At 40.2% G+C, this 24,455-nt stretch overlaps 1 protein-coding gene across 1 annotated transcript in view; it reads right to left on the bottom strand.

Annotated features, from left to right (window-relative positions):
* LOC146003616 (suppressor of lurcher protein 1-like) overlaps positions 1–24,455 on the bottom strand; it is a 445,888-nt gene that overhangs the window by 12,570 nt on the left and 408,863 nt on the right. Inside the window, exon 10 of the mRNA XM_083141931.1 lies at positions 4,128–4,314. Within this exon, the coding sequence (XP_082998057.1) occupies positions 4,128–4,314 (187 nt within the window). The remainder of the gene's footprint in view (positions 1–4,127; positions 4,315–24,455) is intronic.

Here is a 24,455-nt window from a genome sequence, read left to right as displayed (position 1 = left end):
AAGTCAACAATGTGCAGCAAATTAACAACCAAAAGAGCTTATCTCTAGGTTAATGCAGGATAGATTCAGTGTGAACTGGACATTTCCTTCTGTCGCAATCAGGGCCGGACTGGGACTGCCAAGAGAGCGGCGTCCGATTGAGAGCAGCTGGGGAAATAGGGCGCAGAATGTGCGTTTTCGGAAGGGCAGTGAAAGGGCGCACCGGGATTTTGCCCGGTGTCCCACTCAGGCCCTGGTCACAATATGAAACAGTTTTAAAAAAACCTATACCCTTTCCAAGACTCGAACCCAGAACTGTCGATGCTCTGTATAATAGAGGTGTCTCTCCATGCTACTAAATCAGCGGTCACAGATTCGAATACTGTGTAAATGTGTACTCAAAAGAAAGGAAGGAAAAACAGAGGAAATTACAAGGAGAAAGAGAGAAAGGAGGAAAGACAGAAAGAAAAAGAAAATATAGGAAGAAAGAACAAGAGAAGGAAAGTGAGAATGAAAGAGATAGGCAAACATAATAAGACAGAAAGAAAAAGACAGAGATTGGAACAGAGCAGAGAGGATAGAAAGGAAGGAAAAGTAGGGGAAGAAAGAGATAGAGGGAGAGGAATATAGACAAAAGCAGAAGAAAAGAGAGAACATATGAAGAAAGAATGAGACAGGAAGAGATACAAAAGGAAAAAGAGAGGAAAGGCGGTTTAGGAGCTGAAAATGGCATCAAACGTTGGCAACATTTGATCGACTCTTGTGACACAATATTCCTGGGTTGTTTTGCCGAGAAAGGTTACTTCGAAATACAGTATGTGTTTGTATAACAGGAAGTCATCACCATTGAACTAGCTAGGCACAAGGAGTGCCTTTATTTTTTTTTTACATAAGATCACATTATTAGGATAGAAAATGCAACCAAAATTAACATTTTATGTACGGCAACCACTAAATCATAATAACTTTCTCATATTTTGAGGAAACTGATTCTCTGTTAAGTCAACACTAGGCAAGCTCAGGCATCTGGCGTTGCATTGGGTAAGAATTAGAGTGGGAGATAAATAAAATAGTTCTCTGCACCCCTAATATAATCATTGGTTATATTATGTTGTGCATATATTCATTATAATTAATAAATAACAAATTTATAAGCTTTCCAATTTATTTATTTATATGCAATAATGGTCAACTGATCATTACTTTAAACAACTTTTAAGAATGTACATTATAGTAAAATAAATTTGAAACATAGAAATATTTCCAATTTTTTGTTTGAATATTGTGTTTTTATAGAATTTGTAATGTAAGTAGAGTTAATTTGTTAATATTATAGAGTAAATCCTGCCATCTGCCGTTAGAAAATTGTCACAAATTAATAGTGGTAGCAGTCAAATTATTCAAAGAACGATTGGTATTTATTTTATGAAATAAGTAACTGTATCTCGGTGTTCTGAGTTATTAAGCACGGAAATTAACAAAGTCAGTTACGATTTGATAAACAATAAAATAAAATGTTAATCTTGAAGTTATTTTACGTGACTTTTATTATTTTTAAGTATGAGATTTTCATAGAGAAACGGAAGAAGAAAAAGAAATAGAGATAAGAAGAAAAGAAATTGGTAGAAAGAGGGGAAGAAGGGGAAAATAAATAAAGATAAAGAAGAAAGAGAGAAGAAAAGGTTGAGTGAGAAAGCAGAACAGAGAAAGAAGAAAGGCAAGGAAGATAGAAAGCAGGAGCGAGTAAAAGAGAGAGAGCAAATAAATTGAGAAGCAGACAGAATGAAAGGAAGAGAAGGTAAGAAAGAAAGAAAGAAAGAAAGAGAGGTACAAAACAACAAGAAGTGTGAGAATAATGGCAACAAATAGGACTGAAAGAAATTGAGAACCAAAGAGAAAGAAAGTGCGTTGTAAACAGAGAACAAGAAGAGAAAAGAAAGAGAAACAGAATAAGAGAGAAGAGGCAGATATAGAAAGAAAGAAAGGGATAATAGTGGAGGGGTAAGGAAAGAGAAGCAGAGAAAGGAAGAAGGAAAAGGTAAACAAACAAAGAAAGATAAAGAAAAATTGAAGCAACCAGGAATATATGAGGTTGCGAAAGAGAGAGAGAGAGATAGAAAGTAAAGAAATAAAGTAGAAAGAGACGAAAGAAACATTGAAATAGAGGTATATACAAATACAGGAAGGAAGAAATAAAAATAGAGAGAGAAAAAGCAACATAGATGAAGGAGACAAACAGAAGAAGGAAGTTAGAAAGATAGAGAAAGAGAAAATGACTTCTGAATCAGGCCCTACATTAAAATATATCATCCACCACTTTAAACTGCAACACTGCAGTCCCGATTATCCCATCTGTGCATGAAGTGGACTTTCAACAAACTCTGATAAGTGTTCTCGAGAGCAGACGCTACTCTTACGTGCTGAAGAATCAAAGCACTTTCATTTCCAGAACGTGATGGAAATCGACAATATTTCGCGACTGCAAAAAAACTTTTCTCGTGACCTCCCTCTCGGGGGACAGCCTTTTGATCAGCCGACGAAATAATTCCGCGATGCCGAATGTTGATTCCCGGCCAATCGCCGCCCGCTGATGAGATCGCCCCCGCCGCGTGTGCTGGGACCTCATCAACTATTTATAGACGGGGACCTTCGATGTGAATCGATGACGCCTTTTCGCAGCGTTCCCCACATGGCTAATGTATCGGTCGGGAAGTGCACTCCAACAATTTCCACCACTCGCTGATTAGCCGTCAGTCAGGAAGGTAAACAGATGGTAATTGGGTGAGCTGTTAATACATCTGCTTCTAGAGCAACAATATCCGAATGATTAGGGACCTTTTTTAATGGAGAAAGAATCCAATGTACAGTCACGGACATTTTTATGTTGTAACGACCCGATTGATTTTCAATGGGACTGTTACAACAGTAATGTCCGCGACTGTACAATCTGAGTTGGAAAAAATTGACAAACGTTTGTTTTGAGTACACTTTATGAACAGGACTGAACCTAGAGTTTAAAGTGGGTTCCGAATTACTGTGCAATGTGCATCCATCGGGTATCGAACCCGGGACCCCTTGATTACAAGGCGACGACGTTACCACTACGCCATCGGGAAAGACGAGTAGGAATCTCTAGGTAGGTACCTGGAAATTGAACATGGGTGGTTATCCCATTGATAAAACTTGAACAGTAGTGTTAATAATAATGGGTATGGTTGTTACTGTAGAATAATAACTATTGCAAACTAATAGAAATAAACAATTTTATTCTAAATTTATAATTATTATTATATCGGTTCTAGTCAATCCACCAGATGAGCGAATATCCAACACAATTGTTTTTCATTATTTTTTTTACATTGCATATATTTAGCGCACTGAAACGCATAGTTATTCTATTTTGTTAGTAACTTGTACGTATACACAAACGTTAGGGGAAAATTTTAGTCATCAAGCCTATGTCGTTTGACCTCTGACATACAACTTTATATTCTGAAATTTTGAAAGTTGTGGATCCATTAATTCTTTGGATTAATGGTAGAATATAAAAAATATAAACTGGTTCCTATATTTTACACTAAATATTTTCGTTCTAATTCAATGTTTACTTTAGTGATTCTGTTCGAATACTAACTAAATGAACTTTATTTATGTCATTAACAATAAAAATAACAAGCTTTTTTTTTGCTTTCTTTGATATTTAAAATTAACGATGTCAATTTCCAGTGGAAAAAGGGGGGGGGGGTGACGGACCAGTTTTACACCCCTTCTCGATACCCATGACTAGTACTACTAATACTAATGATAATAACGATTCATTCAAAATCATGAAGCATTGTTCAAATTTAATAGAATTGTTGATTTATGTCCACTTTATGCACAGAAGGGCTAATCGGAACCGGGCAATAGTTTAAAGTGGGATCCGAACCTCTGTGCTATGTGTTTGCACCGGCAATAGAAGCCGGACAACTTGATTACAAGACCGCAGCGTTACCTTCTTAAAACTCCTAATTGATATTAGCCTAAAGGCCTTGTATCGACCTCCCATTTGCTCCCGTATTGAATGAAGCGTGCAAAATTATCATACCTGCCGACACACCCAACAATTTTTACTCGTTCATTCAACCCCTATTTGTGGAGGAACTTACTCTTTGGCGTTGTCGTTCGGGTGGTAGAGGTTGAAGTCCGTGAACACAATCTGCACCCTCTCCTTGCCTCTGCCCTCGAACTCGTAGCTGCAGTGGCTGCCCGAGGGATACGGGTTCGGGTAGTTGGGCGACGTGAAGGTCCCGTTCTTCGCCGCGTCGCTGGAGAATTTGTGTTTGCAGTTCGCTGCTGGAAGAGCAAAGAAACAATCCAGTTATTCGTGCTCACCGAACACAACAAGCGAATGGTTAATGTAGAATTGTCCGTTGGTACATTTTAAATCGACAATGATATCGATACCAAGTACATTTTTGAAATTACACAACATCTAGACTTCTTGTTTTTCAATTTCTGAACAGTGAACATTTTTACCAAAAATTGAAAAAAAAACAACCCTTCTACCCTAAGGTGTTCAGAATGTTTCTCTAATATTTACGTTCATAAAAACATGAAAGTAATGTACGGTCACCGGCAATAAAAATTGAGACAGCTAGGTCCTGAAATACTCGCTTCCCTGCAAGGCGTTAAGTGTGTTGTCCTAGCTGTCTCATTTTTATGGCCGGTGACCGTACATGGGAGACAAAATTTGCTTGGTGCAGTACTTGACATCCCCTTTGGGTGTGTTTTCGTCATGACAATACTGACGGTGACAGTATACAGTTGGTTAGTAATTACAGAAATATTTGATATTATTGTAATTAATATGTAACTGTACATAATAAACAAAAAAGTATTGATCAAAAAAGAATATTGTTTTTTTGAGGTTGGGTGAATGTTAATAAACACCTTTATAATTAACAAAGGAAGCGGTGATTCAATAACAAGATGCTTTCTTGAATGTTAGTAATACAAAAAGTCTGGGTCTGTGAGCTCACTCCCCCCTAACGGCACGGGTAAGCTAGGGTTAATGTATTTGTTGTGTTATTTATCGTCGCTTTTATGCCACTCTTGATCAATCGCGGCAATGAGGTTCAGTGATGATTAGGTAAAATTGACTAATGAACATCATTTTAACTCCACTGAGGTTAAACGTTGATGAGAATGTGATTTGGATCTTCAGGGATCATGGTGCGTGCGGCTTTATGATCACCAGTTGTTTTCAGTGTAGAGATATTTGTGACTACAACAAGCTAGTCATTGATAAGAGGATTTAGTCTCTTATCATTGTAGTTTCACAAGTCTCTGACGAACCACGGAAATGCTCTTACATCGGAAATAAACCATTTCACATATGAACAGGCCACGTCACTTTCAATTCTATTTCCCCGGAGATATGCTGAAGCAAGCGTGTGTTTGGAAAGTAATTCAGTAAACAAACTTTCATTTCTGCACTTCCAGTAGTTCCTATCACGTGATATTCATCGTTCATTGACAGGAACTGTTAAACGGGCCGAAAGAAAATTTCTACAGCAATAAGCAGTTTTCGAACTGAATTGGAGATTGATTCATTGGTTTGGTTAATTTTCCTTTGCATTTTTGCCACTTTTGGCTAACCGCGAAGATGAGGATGAATGATAAGATGAAAGAGATGATTGGACTCTCACAAACACATATGGACAACACACAACGTTTATAGGCCATGGGTCCAGACGCCAGAGCATCGTAAGTCTGCAGTCCAGGGTCTATCACGTAGAGGTGGAGTTGACATTAGTGTCTTGAAAAAGGAGCACCCCTTACAACCCGAAGTTGTCTCTGAGATATTGGAACTGGATTCATTGTGCTGATACACTGATTGGTTCCTAAAACTGTGTAAAACTTTATACAGTGAATAATATGTTGCTAATGGGCCAGAAAATTACCTTCGAAAGGGACAAAAATTAATATATGTTCGACACGGACAGGAAGTGTGAGGGGAGTGACCCTCCGTCAATTCTCATGCTCGGGTAAATTTCGGTTGACCCACCGGTAACACATTCAAAACCGCAGATAACCACGCATTAGCCAATTAACCCTTTCTGATTATATCTCTGCATAACGAGGGTTTAAAGGGAAACGGCAGAATGGACGAGAAGCACTACGCGGGCACAGAGGGTGCCATGAATATAAAGCACGAGAAAGATAAGCCGCGATTTGCGTTCCGTTCTTCCCCTTCAACAAAGCTGGAAACAACAATGCAGTGTTTTTTCAATCCAGCGGCGTAAATCAAAGAGCGTGTTATTGATTTCCCATGGCGCGGGAGAGCAGGCACTTAGCGAGATGGGGGCTGATGGGGCTTTGTTTCGAAGCAATTTGCATTCAAATGTAATTTAGTGGCCCCGTGCGCTGCCGAATGGGGGAGTGGCAGGCGGAGGGAAGGAGGGAGAGAGGAGAGAGAAACAGAAAGAAATGAGGAGAGAGAATATGAGATACAGGGAAGAGAGTGAAGTAGAAGAAAGTGGGAGTGATGAGGAAGATTAAGGGATAAATGAAACGAGAGAGAGAAATAGAGTGATAGAAAACTAGCGAAAGGGAGGAAGGGACAGAAAAATTGGAAGATATCAGGCGGAAATAGAGAGAAGAATTGGGAAAGATAAAAGGATAGACGCAACTCAGCGTAAGAAAATATATGTTGATTAGCCGAAGTTAAGAGTATGAGCTTATGGCGACAGTGTGCGCGAATTAATGGGGGGTGCTGGGGATTCCCCCCACAGGTAAATCTCCTCCCGGCAAAGGATAAATATATTTATTCCTGTCAGGGATGATTTTATTCCCCTCATAGAAAATGGAAGTGAAAGAGCATACCATTTGTTAACTACGTAACAAACACAATCGAAAAATGATTCGGTCCATTAATGGTCCAGTCGTGAAAGATTTCTCTGCCGAAAAGTCTGCACCTTGTGGATTAAAGGGGAGACACCATTCTGGAACTGACCAACCTCACCGAGTCAACAGAAGGCTGTTTTCCACTTAAGTTTCCATGGCATAGTGCTAGTATTTTACATGGATTAAAGTGTTCACAAGAAACTTGTAGGTATACTCTGTCCAAGCTAACTGTAGAGCAGGGCCTCGCATATCGACAGAGGAGGAAAATCGAGTGGTGAAAGCGCAGTGTTGCCAACCGTACGGTCCAGACCTTAGTCCGTACCAGGCGCGGATCCACGAGGAGGTGATAGGGCATATTATTACGCCTAATATTTTTGAAGACTAAAATGCTCTGTCTTTTGTTTAACAGGCTTAGAATATTTTTTTAATGTTTGATATAAATCCACTTTATGCGCTTGATAGGCTAATCCGAAATGGACCTACAGTTTAAATTTGGATCCGAACCACTGTCCAACATTTCTCCAAAGGTGATCGGGCCTTGATGACAGGTTTTTGTTTTCCTTTTTATTGACTTTTCTCCAGATCGTTCAGTTTACCGTAACAATGGATGGAATTATGATAAGAACATACAACAATAACCAACTATTCCAGAGCCCTGCATCCCTATATTTTCAAAACAGTAATCTCTAGGGTATGGAAGTTATTGCTCCGTGTTCACAGTACCATATAATGTTTACATAAAACATTGCGTGTAGGTTAGAATGGCTTCTTGGTGAGGTGAGGTACGTGACTAAAAATCACCTCTCCCAACTGTAACTTCTGGATCCGCCACCGGTCCGTACGCTAAATGCACGGCTTTTCAAAATTTACTCTTTCAGTTTTATAATTAATATTTCCCTAAGAAATTCTTAAACAAATCGTACGGACCTGGAGACAAAAATGCCACGTGCCATGTGCATTCGGTATTATCCTTTTCAAAAGTTTGCAACGCTGAGGAGGAAATCGAGTAACTCCCGTCGCCCGTTACACAATCTCGTTTTCTCTCACTGTTCATTGGTGGAGCCGTCTCGCGTCACTACTTGCGCAGAGACTTGTTCTCGTTCGCCTGGTCTACAGTTAGCTGGTACGGAGTTTAGGTTAGATGGACGTTACAGCGAAAGGGAAATTTATAAATAGAATTTCTGCACATGCAGACTGCAGCTAATGTAGAACTGCCGCAGAGGAGGAACCAGCAACTTCGGAAATGCCATTAGCAGCCTTTCCACTCGCACAAACGAAGCTAATGGGCGATTGCGTCATCAGGGTCAACAGCATCCATCGCGAAGAACTTAGTTGCTGACTGAGCAGGGAAATCGATTACAAGGATTCTGGGCCACTCTGTTCCGGAGGATGAGAAAGAAATGCTTATTGGAATTTTCCATGTGGAGCGTTGCTTGCGACAAAAATTGCTTTTGCGGTTAATATAAATAATGCATTGTTGTCTCGTGAACTAAGATGAAAGAGAGGTGGAGAGAGAAGGAGAAAGGGAGAGAGAGAGAAAGAGGACGGGAGATAAAAAGAGAGGGAGAGAAAGAGAGAGATGGAGGGACGGAGAGAGAGGTGGAGAGAGGGAAAAAGGAAGGGCAGATAAAGAGAGGAGGAGGGGTGAGGAAGGGGAGAGAGAGAGAGAGAGAGAGAGAGAAAGAGAACATATGTATACCTATTTTTCTCATTCAGCGTTACATTTCTGCATGGGCGACCTCAGGCTTTGAAATGGAGGGGTAAATGTGGGGTGTGGAATTTACTACGACGGATGCGATGTTCGTACATCGAGAAAAAAAACACCTCAATATACGTTGGTTGATTTGATGTTTTAAGTCCACTTTATGCACAGTAAGGCCAGTTTTAACTGGGATACAAACCAGTATGTGCTTCCACCGGGTATCGAACCCGGGACTCCTTGATTACAAGGCGACGACGCTACTCAATATATGTTATTTTATGTTATACACAGCTTGTTATTAACTGCAACGATCACTTCGTTTACAGTTTCAGTTAGTTCATTGTCTTAGAAATACATTTGTCAACTCCGTAGCGAAATTATTTGCACAGCGTGCTACGACGCCAGGGGTTCCAGGTTCGAATCACCACCTGATCTGGGCGTTTTTTTAGTTAGTGTCCCTTCATCAAATTCATCATATTATCAGCCATCCTCATCGTCGCGATTAGCCGAGGCAGGCGAAGTAAATGGACGAATGAATAATTTGCTTTATTTTACTTCGTTCTTCTGCGACTTGTAGCTAATCGCGAATAACGTGAAGTAAAATAAAGCAAATCAATCATAAATACCTTTATGGAAAACACGAGGGCGAAGATATTACTTCTGTGGGTTTACGTATTCGTAATATGACAATGCAAGATTCAATTCACTCTTGACTATTTGGTTTCCACCATATGCAGCTATTACATGGCTGTTGAGTTTAGTTCCCATAGCAACGCAAAATTCTCAATATTACATAATGTATACAGTGCTTATACCGCGCACGCTTTTAGAAGGAATATGAGTTCAGCCAATACGCAGCCAGTATTTTTGCGATGTTGCCAAACTAACTACTAGCGGAAGAGAAAGACAGAATTCGCTGTGTCCAGTATTTTTTATAATGCATACACAGTATGTATAAGTACAGTGAATATAGTGAATATATCTACACAGGATTATAATATATCACTGCAGCATATTAGAACTCAAACTGACTCAGACTCGCAATGTTGGAGAACGCCCACGACAATGAAGGGCCATTGTGTATATTGAGACGAATTTAACACCCATTGTTTTTCCAAGACACAACTACTTGCCTGCGTCAACAGGGTGGCAATGAAAAACACAATCGGAAGAAAAATGAAAGGGTAATTGTATGTGTGTGTCGAGACGTGTTGTTTCGCAGTATTTCTTCGAGAAACGATAACTCCGGCTGTAGGCGACGGAAATTCATGGGACTTGGACAGTGAGGTTCAACATGTCTTGCCCCATCTTATGATGAACATTAAGTGGCGAGTTTTATGAAAACTTCTTGCGCGCAAGAAAAATACAGAACACGGCGTGTAACTTTCGCATCGAAGCTTCCTTACTGTACAACGTTGCACTCCTGCCTTTGGTTGGTCATCACGGACAGACTCTGTGTGGCCCCGCCCGATATCTGTTCTAAAACCGTACGCCGTATAGTGAGAATGAGTAACATAAAATACAATCAACCTTCTACAAAGGTAATTATCATACAAATGGTCAACTTCTAATAGAAAATAAATTGTCTAAAGTACATTAATAATTTTAATAAGTATACTTTATTGTGAGGATCCACGGGATAACACATACTAAAGTATAAGATTAATACTTTATCTAACAACATATCCTTGATTGCTTTGGTTTATTTTACTTCGCTTTTCTGCCGCTTTGGCTAATCGCAAAGATGAAGATGAGTGATGCTATGATGAAACTGATGAAGGGACACTCACAAAGAACACCCATGGCCAGGCCGGAGATTCAAACCCGGGACCCCTGGCGTCGTAGCGCGCTGTGCTAACCATTCCGCCACGGAGGTAGTCTGCATCTTGCGACAAAACGCTCTGCACATGCGCGAATCCTTTCACTTCAGGCACAGACCGGATAAGGAGCAACTTGAAGCCAGCAATCGAATGTAGTCATCGAATCTTACATTAAATGCTTAATATCGTATTTTCTAACCAATTGTGTGCTGAAAATATATTCAATTCACAGCATATAAACTGGTCAAATAATTGAAGACTAAAATTGGTAAACGCTGTAAGTGCCACAATAATTCAAACACCGTTTTCGACGTTAAACTGTGAAATGTGCCATGCTTTATAATGTGGTAAACGTGAAATGTGGCTGGTAGCCCTCTAAGTAGTTCAAAACGTTCTTACGGGCTGATGTGCTGAACGATACCATTTCCCAACACTTTCGCTTTTGGCACTCACAACATTTACCACTTTTAGTCCTCAATTCTAGCCAGTGGCTGCGATTGGGTTCCAAAACTGGGGGGGGGGGGGGGAAGGTGCCAAAACTGGGGGGAAGGACAGTTTAGCATAGTGCAGGGGCAAAAGTGGCGAAAAGTGTGGGGGGCAACTGGCCCCCTTGCCCCCCTAATCGCCGCCACTGTGTCGCTCTGTGACTAGTCGCGTTGCATTGCGTCGTGTCCAGGCTCGTAGCTAGAATTGATCTCCAGGGGGGAAGGGAGGGCGGTTGTAAACCTAGTACTTTTTCAAAATTTAACAGTATTAAATGAAAGTAAATTATGTGTCTGTGTGGGGGGGGGGGTCATTAAGTTAATATGAAATATTGAATTTAGAAATTACTACAGTTTTTTCTGTATCTTCTAAAACATTTATTGAAGTGTTTATTGACTGCTACTGACGTCATCCCTTACTTCACACTCCATACTACTTTTGATTATACAGATATTTATAGCATACAAAAAAAAATGCACAGTATTCAATCATACCGCGTACCGTACATCCCACCTCCGGTCGAACCTATGAAACTTCCATTCGTTCCCAAAAGTGGAAGAGGTCGACCTTTGACGCAGATTTGGAAGGAATATGTGGATGATATCAGTCACAGATTTCAAAGGGAAGGCCGCAAGAGGGGCAGCGAACGTACAGATAAAGGAGCTCCCCCCTTGAAGAACTTTATCAGGATTTAGAAAATCTTCTAAATACTTGCCGCTACTTGGACTTCTGTTCATAATCAAGATGAACAAATATAATAGCTGCTGTTCATGTTCCGTGAATTTATCGTTCAACAAGTTGTGATTAAAGTCATATCTGATGTCCATACCGGGTGTTTCATAAATAATTGAGGGGCTCCAAAAATTTATTGCAAGTAAAGTATTGAAGTTACGTTAATGAAACCAGTCCAGAACGAACGAGGAACACCTACAAATGGTCAGTGTGTGCACCACGGGTGACAGGGCACGCATCAACACGATAGTCTACTTCTTGCAACAATCTCGTCAACATGGGCCTGTCGATAGTGTCCATCGCTGCGATATCATGCGGCATCGCTGAGACGAATACCTGTCTTGTTGGAACCCCACAAAAAGAGGTCACACGGTGATCTTGGGGATCAAAACAGTGCACAAAACACTGCGAGTGATATGGGTGATGCGAGTGTCGCCTGGCGGCAGGGATATGAACTCTCAGCTTAACAAAACATGCACGCACAAACTGTTTGCGATCCTCGATCGTTCAGGACGGGTTTCATTAACGAAAGTTCAATACTTTACTTACAATACAATTGTTGTAACCCCTCAATTACAGGGGATGGACAAAGATATGGAAACATCATGACATGGGAACGGGTGATATCGACGCAATTTTCCCACCTGAAATCGGACGCGGTGCGACATTTTTTTCTTTTGCGCCGTGAGATAGGACCCTGTCGGACTGGCAGGAGTCGACAGTTCCACTGTAGATAGCGTGCAGTGCAGTTGATACTGAATCATGTCCGAGCTGACAGTGTTTCAAAGAGGGCAAATTGTTGGTGCCCGCCTTGAAGGGGCCTATGTTACCAAAGTAGCCATGTTATTTGGCGTATCGAGAGGGACTCTATCAAAGATCATGATTACATAATTGTGTGTCCGGAAAGACATCATCAGATAAACCCCTGCGTGGACGAAAATGTACACTGAGTGACAGAGACAGACGGACACAGAAGGACTGTGACCATGAAGAATGGGCGCAAGATCTTATTATCCACCATCCATGACTTGTATTTGTCCATTCCTTAAAGGCTGTTCTGTACCTTATTAGCTACAGCATTCCGGCTTTTCTTCACAGGTGTTTTCATATTTTTGTCCATCCCCAGTACTTATGGAACACTCGGTATATTCACTCTCCACTGCAAACTAATTTATTCAAAATAGTTTTACCTAATGCCACGGAGGGCGGACTGCAGTACCAAGGGGGCTCAGCCCCTCCCTGGCTACTGGCCTGGTCGTGTCGTGTCGGATCCGGTGTGCGGCTGGCCTAAAGGAACGCCACCCAGCTGTTGGGGAAGAAATTGATACAAAAGTAGCAGTTTTTTTTTTTGTTTCACTGTTGGTGGCCATTTGTAAAAAGAAAGAAAGAAAAGAAAGCTCCACCCGTGGCACGGAGAAGTGCTTGGCTTTGGCGTCACGTTCCCTAACGACCCGGAACGGCTATTCTTCCTTTGTAATGGATTTCCAACTCCCAAATTGAGTTTCGGGTGGCGCCACCACGCGGGGGTCACTCGCAAATAAATAAAACCTCGACGCTGTGCTGTTTCTCATATTTGACACGTGTAAAAATGGCGAAGCGTTCTGCTGAAGGGAGAAATGTCGACGGCATGGATGAATTTGAAAATAAAAAGATGTTCCCTTTTTACAGGAAGTGGAGCAGCGTGGACGGAATGATTGGGTCAACAAGGGAGGGGCTGTAGTAACATATGCGTTACTGCAAAAAGTAAGCATCTTTCTTGCTTAGATTTATTTATTTCGTTTTTGTTGTTTTCTTTTTGAGGGGGGAACCCCCAAAGTAAGCTCGCCTCCAACCGCATACATTCGAGGGTATGCGCGTATTGTCCTAGTTCATAAAAATATACCAGGACGTCAGTTGCTCCGAATTTAACGGTTCCCCTCAACTTTATTTTCTCTATTTATTACAATTTGATTGCAATTTTATAATAATTATAACAATAAATTACAATGCTATAAATAGGAATATATATATAAACGTAATTAGTGTATACAATACATTATGTGATATGATGTCTGTTCTGGGATCCACAACAGAGGACATGAACCTTGTGAATGATATTATGTGTACATTTTTAACCATTAGTGTTCAGTGCATATATAACATTTCCATTATTGTACGGTTTCTGATTTCGACTCTGGTATTTACATGGTACAACAGTATTAATAACATTTTAATAACGTCTCTCGGGCAGTGAAACAGGCATGCATAATCGCGGAGTCGCAGTTGATTCCGTCCTGGCTATCCAGAGCGGTTCTGATATCAATTGCTGCTCTTCTTTAATACATGTAAGTATTTCCATCATTAACTCTATTATTATTAAATCATTTCGGTTTCTGCACAGACATCTCCTTCGTTCCGGGATGACTCCAAAGGATGGATGGGTACAGGAAGGGAGTTAAAGCAGGCGGAGGGCACTGACCTCTCCAAACTTTGCACGTGCGTATCCCCAAAATTTCAGAAGGCTTTGACAATTTTACTTTAATATTATAATTTATTTTAATATTATGTACATAATATTTCGTGATAGGTTATTTCAACCGATTTCTTAGTAATCGAAACTGGGATACATCAAAGTCACGTGACATTGTGCATGCTGCAATGATGCAGTGTAAAAAGTATCACTATAATGGAAGAGAAATTCCTCTTCAATGTTGCCACAACTGTTTCCAAATTCCCCGTTCCTAGAAATTTCCCATTCATCTCATACTAATTGGAATCTCGATCACAATTCTTCATTATTATTACAAATGACCAGCTGAATTGATTTTTATTTTTTAGCGTCGATTTACCGTTGCTTTTAGCTAACCACGACGATGAGTGATGATATGATGAAATTGATGAAGGGACAGTCAAAGAACACCCATGCCGGGATTCGAAGCAGGGCTTCCTGAGTCGTAGCGCGCTGTGTTAACCACTCCGCCACGGAGGTGGGCAATGGTCCACAAAGAACACCAATCTGTAAAAATACCAGGATTAGCTGAATGAAAATGAAGGAATAGGAAAAAAATAAGATTAGTAATGAAATTGCACAATTGGCAAAAATGAATTATCAACATTTTCATCACAACCTTAGATTAATATTATTTGCGTTATTCTATTCTGTTAAATGGGTGGATATGTTCGCAAGTGTAATTTAAAATTTTAATGATGGTTCGCGCATCTTAAAATTTCCCTCCAATTTTCTCTTCACCCTAATTTTACCAGAATTTCTCTCCATATGGCAACACTGAAGATGACATTTGGCTAATTCTCTCCTTTGCTAGGAATTCCAGCGACGGAGCCTGGCAGTGTCTCTCCGGCAGCTCATGCATAATTCCGGTCCCCGGGCGTTTACCGAAAGGTCCGAGAAGCGTTGCGTGGGCCGCGATGCTTGGGTTATTAACGAGGGATCTACTAAGCTGCTGTCACCCGCCGAGTGGATGAGAATGGATAGGGGGTCGAAGGGGGATGAAGCCGTCGTGTTCTCCAGAACATTATCCAATCACAAGGAAATCCACACGCTAACAACTTGCCAACAAAGTTTTTAAGTGGAAGAAAATGTTTGACTGTAATGCGGTGGGCGAGGCCAACTTCTCGCTCTCAACGACTGCCTCTACACCTACCCACCCACACACACACATATTTGTGGTCATCTTCCGATCAGGCACGTATCTCGAAATATATTTCGGAGGGTGTGAACCGAATGTCTCAATAATAATAATAATAATAATAATAATAATAATAATAATAATAATAATAATAATGTTTAAATAAAACAATTATATTAAATTAATAAGAATTATAATATATAAATTAATTAACATTACATTGTTATTATTTCATAAATAGGTAAAAGGGAGGTGTAAGAATACAGAAGAACACGTATTCATTATCTAGCTTACCTATTATTAAGATCGGCATAATTTGTTTAAAAGTAAGGGTCCTGGGAAAGTAATGTAAAATAGATGAATAATTAAATATTTAATGAATATCAAACAAATGTTAGATCCTGTTCGCGAAAGGTAAAGTTTCTGATTAATATTTTATGCATATTATCATAAATAGTAGTGTGCAAGCATAAGTCTTTGGTACTGTCTTCAAAGCCGTAGGATCCCACTATATAATACTTGCCTTCCAATAAGTTCAGAGGAAATTATAACCATTGATTGTACAACAAATGCTAAAAAAGTATATTTTCATTATTTAATTTTAGTACTTAACCCCATGGACACCCCCGAAAATACGTCCTTACCTCCGATCCATTCCTGTAGGTATAACGTTATTTGTTCCGCCCCTCTCCTGCAGGCGTGAAGGTCCTGACCACCCTGCAGGCGGCCATAATCTCCACCCCTTTCTGTTCCCGTTTCGATACCGATAATCGATATTCTACCAATCACATATTAATTTACAAATGTTCACTAGAGTTCGTTCATCTACAGCCTTAATTAATACACGAACAGGAACTGTATATTTCAACATTTACTGTACAAAACTTGGGAATAGAAATTATATGTGAATATTCATAAAAATAACATGACAGGTTGTTACACAAAATTTGAGGATTGTGTGATGTATGTATATTGATAAACAGGTGCACCGAGATACCAATATCAGCTGATACCAATGAATTTAATATCGATTAATTTGCCACATTGTTAATATACACGTATGCATGAATTTGTAGCGAAATGTTTAGTCCTTTGTCCTTTGTGCGAGCTCACCCACGGGTAGAAACCCTACAATTTACAATGCAATGAAGAACTATACAGTTGCAGGTTTACCCCCTACCAGTTACCAACAATGCTCAAATCTTTTATATTGTTGCCTTTGAATTTCCCCTATTGAATTACTGAATAGGATACATCGTACTAATTGTTATTAATTTTTGTGACGTAAATGATGCTTCTGTTTATAACTCTTCAGAAAGGCACATGTGAAGTGTGTCGGAGCGTTGAGTAATGGCAACCACAGTTATTGCAAGTACAGCTCTACTGGGGTGGCAGAAGTTGCCATTGCAAATATGCTATTTAAATCGTCTTATTGCCGTAGAGTTAGGCAATACACACAACGCCTTGCAGGGAAGCGAGTATTTCACGATGTAGGTGTTCTATTTTTATTGCCAGTGACTGTACAGTGTCTCTCAAAAGTCTTAGGACAACGACATTTTAAACAACTAGGCATTTTAAACAACTATTATGTGATAGCAGTGTAAAGTGACCACATTGTTCTGCATCTGGAATTTACTAAAAAAGTAAACAAATAAATTAATTGTCACACGTTCAAAGGGATATTTTCACATAGAACAAAAAAGGTTACAAGATAGTGAATTATTACGGATTCAAAGACATTGACAAAAATTAATAAAATAAGTATTTATATTTGTGGTAATTCAACACATCCTTTTTCCCACTCGAGTTAAATGCAAGACTACCTGCTCAAATATTGAATGAACAGTTTTCATCATGTGCAATTTCCAATTAAATATATACGTCCTTCGTTTGTATTACAATCAAGTATTCTTTGCACATTACATGCAAGAGGCCAGTTGCATCTACATTTCACACTGATCAGATCCTTCTACGTACGTTCGGAAAGGAAAGCTTGTAGAGTGGTGGTTACCGTTTGTAACGGTCGGATTGACCATTACTGGTTTTGGTATATTGTAATAATTAATTGCTGGCCAGCTACAAGGTGTAGGGTTAAGTAATATGTTTTCATGAGTGTAGTTTTATGTTATTATTGCATGTAAGTGTATATACTTATTGGATTGTGCTTTGCTGGATGTTAGATTCCCCTGTTTTTTACCTCCCCGGTTGGGGGAGCTAGCTGTCTTACAAAAGACCTACAGAAGTGAATGTTATTACGTAGGGGAAAAAGTAAAGTAGAAAAAATGGCAGTACAAATTGATAGAGATTTGCTTGGACAGCTATTGGGTAATCAGGATATAAGCGATAAATCTCAGGAGGAAATTATTAGGGAATTAAATAATCTTGCTTTATCGCGCACTGAACAGCAGAGTGCTAAGGAAGAGGAGAAAAAAGTTCAGAAAATTCTCGATAAGTCAAATTTACCGATTCCAGTCTTCACAGGGAGCGATGACAAGATTTCGCCGCATGATTATTTGCAGGAGTTGCGGAATTATAAAAATGTCATGGGCATTTCGGAGAAGTCATTGTTTGACAAGATTCTTCCGTTTTCGCTAAGGAGGGCTGCAGGGGATTGGTTTAGATTTTCACGCCCGTTTGAAGATTTCAAGAGCTTTGAAAATGCTTTTTTAGAAGAATATTATTCTGTAGATTATAAGAATGAGATCAACAGATTGATTCAGAATCGCTTCCAAATGAGCGAAGAATCTCTGGTTTTGTTTATTCGTCGAATGAGAAAACTCTTTTCTATGAGGCAAAAAGAGACAGACGAATGTGAAGTAATCGAACATATTCTATCTCATGCACACCCTAGTTTCCGAAGGCATTTGTATGGAATGCAATTTCAGACTTTGAAGGAATTGGAATCTGAAGCAGCCATTGTTCAGAGGAGGTTGTATTCAGAAAGGCTTTATTTTTCACCGCTCGCCGGTGAGACGGAATTATCATTTTCTGAAGTTTGCAACACTGAAGAGGACACCTCGCGAAGAACAGGGGTAAAACATTTGGCTTTGTCCGCGAGGACAAGCGAAGGGGGAACCGAGAGTGACCAGCTACCGTTAACTTCCCTGAATCCAGGTTTACTAAGAAGGGGCATTGGCGGTGACGCGACCGTAGGGCACAAGAGACCCTCTTTTGATGCAACTTTTGGGCAAGTGGGGGCCAATAAAAATTCTGCAAAGTTAATTTGTTGGGGCTGCCGTTGTGAGGGCCATACACTTCGGGAATGTCAACAGGCCAATAAAAGGAACCAACCCGCTGGAAAGGGAGGTCAGCAGCGTCCCCAAATAAACATTCTGTCACCCGCCGGGAGAAAACGCAGAAACAAAGGCCGTTTTTTGAATGGAGAAGGCTGTTTTCGGCAAGACCTCGAACCTCTCATTCAATGTAAAATTAACAACAAACGCTTTGTATTATTTGCAGATACGGGAGCTTCAGCTTCTACGCTAAGTTTGGAAACAGCCAAGTTGTTAGAGAGGGATGGAAATAAATTCATGAAGACGAGAAAATGGAACATTTCTTTAGCTGTGGGCAGCGTTACGTCGAAGGGCGAGATGTATGCTACTGTTTGTATTAATAACATGAAATTTATGCATAAATTTATCATCCTTGAGAATTGTTTCCGTGACATAATCGTTGGAAGGGATTTTTTGAGGCAGAGTGGGATAATTTTGCACATTGAGGAGAACGGTTGGTCGTTCAAGGATAGCGACGTGATTTACACGTTCTCGAAGCGTGCATGTAAACGAGAATTCGCTGTTACAGTTATGCAGAGAAATAACGTGGTACAGGAAAGGAATAACTCGTCAGATCCCTCGAGCCTTGATGGATGCAACACACATGCACATGAGAATAGCGGGAAGTCTACGAATGAGGATACGGGCCAATTAGTGGATTCCCAAGGACTCGAAGTTCAGAAGACTGCAAACGCTGGTGCATTATGCTCTCTGAAAATCTCGAAAGAGGTAAAGAGAAAACGGAGGAAGGGAATAAAAAGGGAATGCAAATTTCCTCGAAAAAATTCCATTTCTACGGACAAGAAGAACCATGCATTATCATTTTTGCCTTTTGCTTTAGAGGACAATGAAAATGATGACTTACTGGTTTCTGAGAGGCTACAAAAAACTTCATCGATTGTTTCAGAGCAAATGAGAGACAGTTTGTTATCTCATATAATGAAATAACTGAAGGGAAAGCATTTCTCTGGAAGTAGGAAGTATAAGGAGAAAGTTGCTAAGTTGGCCAATCAGTCGTTTTTGGATGAGGAGGGAGTTTTGTGCAGGAGGATAGACTGCAAGGAAGATTCTAAGGGAACAGCCAAGATATGGGTCCCGTTGAGTTTGAAATCTCAAATATTGACGTCACATCACGATTCTGAATTTGCAGGACACAATGGGAAGCAGAAAACTTTGTCGAAAATCAAGGAGAAATATTCGTGGCTTGGAATGACACGAGATATCGCTCGCTACGTCAGAAGTTGCGTTCCCTGTACTGTTTCCAGCAAAAGGAAGACAGAAGAAGTGAGACTGAAATACAAGAAAACGAGCCAAGCTTTACATAAAGTGTTCCCGAATGAAAAGAACGAGATCAAACGTAGGCCATGTAAATTTCGCATTGGAGACAAGGTGTGGCTGAAAGAGCACACTATATCTGGCAGATTGCGTGGCGTGAATGGTGAACTTGAAACGGAACACTCAGGTCCATGTTTAATGTCTGGAAGGATTAAAGAAGATACTTTCAGGGCAGGTGAACCAGGCCAGTTGTCCAGCCATAAACCACCAGCTTTTGCTGTGAGCTGGAGGGACAGAAAACCACCAAGGAGAGCCACGCGACAACTCCTAATAAGGGTTAGGAAGACTACCGTCGGGCCACCTAGCCAGCAATCCCAGCTGTCATAATAGCCGACCGCGGATCTTCTTTTATTTCTGATTTTTTTTATTTAGTTTTCATTTGTATATAACTTACCCCCATTTTCTTCATTCACACAACACTGTTTATTTATTTGCGTGTCTCCAAGTTGTAAACAGAAATACACATTGTGGATTTAAGTTGGGAGTCGAACCAGGGACTCAGTTGGGAGTCGAACCAGGGACTCAGTTGGGAGTTGAACCAGGGACTCAGTTGGGAGTTGAACCAGGGACTCAGTTGGGAGTCAAACCAGGAACTCAGTCGGGAGTCGAACCAGGGACTCGTTGGGTAGTCAAACCAGGAACCAGAGAAAACCAACTTCAAGGAAGATGCTGTCAGGAAGAAGACTTCATCCTAGAGAGGATACTTCAGTGGCGGACTTCACAAGGAAGAGGAAGCTTGGTGAATCTGTGAACATTGTGGACAATGTGATAAAGTGAATGAACTAGTGACTATTTCATTTTTCAGATACTCTGAGAACAGTTGAATACTTTAGTGGGTATTGTGTAATTGTGTTGGATGATTTTGTAAATATGGTGATCTTGTTTTGAGTGTATTGTTTTTTCTTGTTCCTCTTGAAGGGGGGAACTATGTAACGGTCGGATTGACCATTACTGGTTTTGGTATATTGTAATAATTAATTGCTGGCCAGCTACAAGGTGTAGGGTTAAGTAATATGTTTTCATGAGTGTACTTTTATGTTATTATTGCATGTAAATGTATATACTTATTGGATTGTGCTTTGCTGGATGTTAGATTCCCCTGTTTTTTACCTCCCCGGTTGGGGGAGCTAGCTGTCTTAGAAAAGACCGTTAGCAGTGAAATTTTCCAACGCTACGGGGTCCACGTCCACGGACGTTTACCCCGGCTATAAAAAAGGCCAGTGGGCTTTAGCGAAAAAATGTGTTTCCCCATTGATCGACGAAAGAGGAACGTCTCCTCAAGTTTAGTCCACTTATGGTGGCTAAACTGGATATAATAATGTAGCATCTGGTTATGCCAGCCCCTGTTGCTGTCCCAAGTCCCCTTTTAGAAAAAGCTTTGAAAATGTTGATATTTCCGTATTGATTAATTGATGCCCAAAAGATGGAGTGAAGGCGTAAGGAAACTCATTTGTAACGGAATATCATTTAAGCTGAGGATAGGCCCACCGAGATAGTTATGCTAACTCGGTGGTAAGGGAAGTGCCGATGGTTATGCCATAGGTGCGCAATTATATTGATTTAGAGATTTGGTAATTTGGTCTATGCAAGACACTCATGGAAACGCTCTGTAAAATATGTATATATATAACTACGTATAATAAACCAATATATCCTACGAGAATGTAATAATTTCAAGAACTACGGTACTGTCCATTTAACAACCTGTATATTCACTTGCTGTATATGCGTAAACGAACCAGGGACATACAAATATAAATTGTTATGTGAAACCCCCCCCCCCCTTTTGTAATTCCGGCACAAATATAATCTGCTCGCTTGGCACCCAGGGTGAGGTGAAAGGAGAGATTGAGGGATGAAAGTAGGAAGTAATCCAGAGGGCCGGATAGAAACGAGGGATAGGGGGGCGACACTTTCACACGTTAAGGATCGTCAACCTGATGGTCGTAGGTTCAAACCCCTCCGGTCGCAGAAACTTTTCGTACGTTTTAGACATATCCCATTGTGTTCGTTGTCCACGCCGTGTGAAATGCTGGAATGATGATTCTGTTGGAATTAACGATGGGGGAAATATAAGAGAATAAAATCTCCATTTCCATGAACTGAGAAGTGGAGTAAAATTGGATAATTCTTCTAAATTTGAAAATTACATTGATGTTTTTAGTGGTATAATCGCACGTAAAATCGTAAATCTTACGTCGAAGATTTTATCTTGATATGAACTCAGCCACAAGGCATTTCGCATCAATCTAATACATTCTCTAATGCATTTTAAAATGTTATTGAATGTTTCATGTCGATAATTTGATCAATGGATCAATTCTTGACGCTGAGACCATATTTTCTGCAACTACCTCTTCTCTGCTCTCGTCCCAAGCCTCTTCTGTTCTTCTCCTCTGCTTCTCCTTCATCTCATCCCTCCTTCTCCTCTGCTTCTATCTCATATCCCCTCCCCTCCTGTTCTCGCCTCTTGTCTCCATCCCACTCCTCTTATCTCCTCGTCTGTCATCGATTTCCGACTCCACTGCAATCTTCCCCTCCTCTCCTTGTTCTTCTCTTTTTCTCTCATTTACTCTACTCTCCACTCCCCTCTTCTCGTCTCCTCCTCTCCTCTCCAACGATCTCGTTTTCCTCCTCTCTTCTCTTCGCTCTATTTTCCTCATCTCTCCTCGCATATTTTTCCTTTCTTCTCACTACTTCTCCTATCCTCATGCTCTTATTCCCTTCTCTACTTCTCCTCTCGCTTTCTCTTTTCTCCTCTCCTTTGTCCCTTTTCTTCCCATCTCCTCTCTTAATTTGTGTAGACTCATCAGCAATGAAATACTAGAAATCTTTTATTTTTCCTTCAGAATGAATTTTGTCATTTGCGTTATAATAGTGATATTTTTAATAATTTTATACAATAATACTTGTTTTTATTTCTTTCGCGTATTTCATAAATATCTATTGTGCATGTGGCAACCCTGAAATTGGGCCTAACTCTACACGCAACCTACCAACGCCTTGTGTAAACTGCTTTGCCTAGTTTAAAATGTCGTTGTCCTAAGACTTTAGAGAGACACTGTACAAGTTTAACACTGTTACTGTTATTAAGTCTAATAGGAATGTGACTGCACGAATGTTCTGCATATATTTTACACTAAAAAGTTAACAGCGTTGAGAGTTACTTACGAAAGTACTTATAGTTTTAGCAGCTGCTTTAAAAACTGTTTTGATGCACTTTCTAGGAATGTCACCTCATAAAAACACATACATTAGTGGCAGTGATATGATTGATATAAAACTTTTTCTATAAGGAAGAAGTGCCATGCAAAATACAGGGTAAGTCAAAAGGAATGAAACAACTTTACAAATTTATTATGACGTAACTATTTATGACAAAATCAAAGAAGGCTCTTTCATATTTCCCCCAACGTTAATTCCAACAGGATCATCATTCCACCATTTCACACCAGGGACTGCAGTTGAAACCTACTTTCAGCTTCAGTTTCAGTTCGGCTCGGAATGAAACATTGCAGTTCACTTTCAGTTCTCGAACTGAAACTGGAATGAAACCGGAGTATATATGTCCGAACCAGAACTGGAATGATCTGGGGTTTTAGTTTCAGTTCGACCCGGAATGAAACCTTTCGGTTCACTTTCAGTTCTCGAACTGAAACTGGAATGAAACCGGAGCATATCTATCCGAACCCTAACTAGAATGATCTGGGGTTTTAGTTTCAGTTCGGCCCGGAATAAAACATTTCGGTTCACTTTCAGTTCTTGAACTGAAACTGGAATGAAACCAGAATATATCTATCCGAACCGTAACTGAAATGATCTGGGGTTTTAGTTTCAGTTCGGCTCAGAATGAAACCTTTCGGTTCACTTTCAGTTCTCGAACTGAAACTGGAATGAAACCGGAGTATATATGTCCGAACCACAACTGGAATGATCTGGGGTTTTAGTTTCAGTTCGACCCGGAATGAAACCTTTCGGTTCACTTTCAGTTCTCGAACTGAAACTGGAATGAAACCGGAGCATATCTATCCGAACCCTAACTAGAATGATCTGGGGTTTTAGTTTCAGTTCGGCCCGGAATAAAACATTTCGGTTCACTTTCAGTTCTTGAACTGAAACTGGAATGAAACCAGAATATATCTATCCGAACCGTAACTGAAATGATCTGGGGTTTTAGTTTCAGTTCGGCTCAGAATGAAACCTTTCGGTTCACTTTCAGTTCTCGAACTGAAACTGGAATGAAACCGGAGGATATATGTCCGAACCGTAACTAGAATGATCTGAGGTTGTACTTCTAGTTCGGTCCGGAATGAAACCCTTCTGTTCATTTTTAGTTCTCGAACTAAAATTGGAACGAAACCGGAGTATATCTACCCGAACTGTAATTGGATGGTCTGAACTTTCACTTCCAGTTTGGCCCGGAATGAACGTTTTCAGTTCAGTTTCAGTTCTCGAACTTAAACCGTTTCCAGACCCAAATGTTGAGGATCTGAGCGCGTTTTGCTATGTTTGAGATCGAGAAAAATACTGAGTAACTTTTACATTTTCTTCATTTAAGAACCGTATCTCACATTGTATTGACAATTGTACTTTTTTGTAATTATCTGTGAAATGAAAA

The sequence above is a fragment of the Lepisma saccharinum genome, chromosome 20 (assembly GCF_977018435.1).
Source record: "Lepisma saccharinum chromosome 20, izLepSacc3.1, whole genome shotgun sequence".
Lineage (NCBI taxonomy): Eukaryota > Metazoa > Arthropoda > Insecta > Zygentoma > Lepismatidae > Lepisma > Lepisma saccharinum.
Note: the sequence above shows the minus strand (reverse complement) of the source record. Positions and strands in the feature narration are given on the sequence as shown.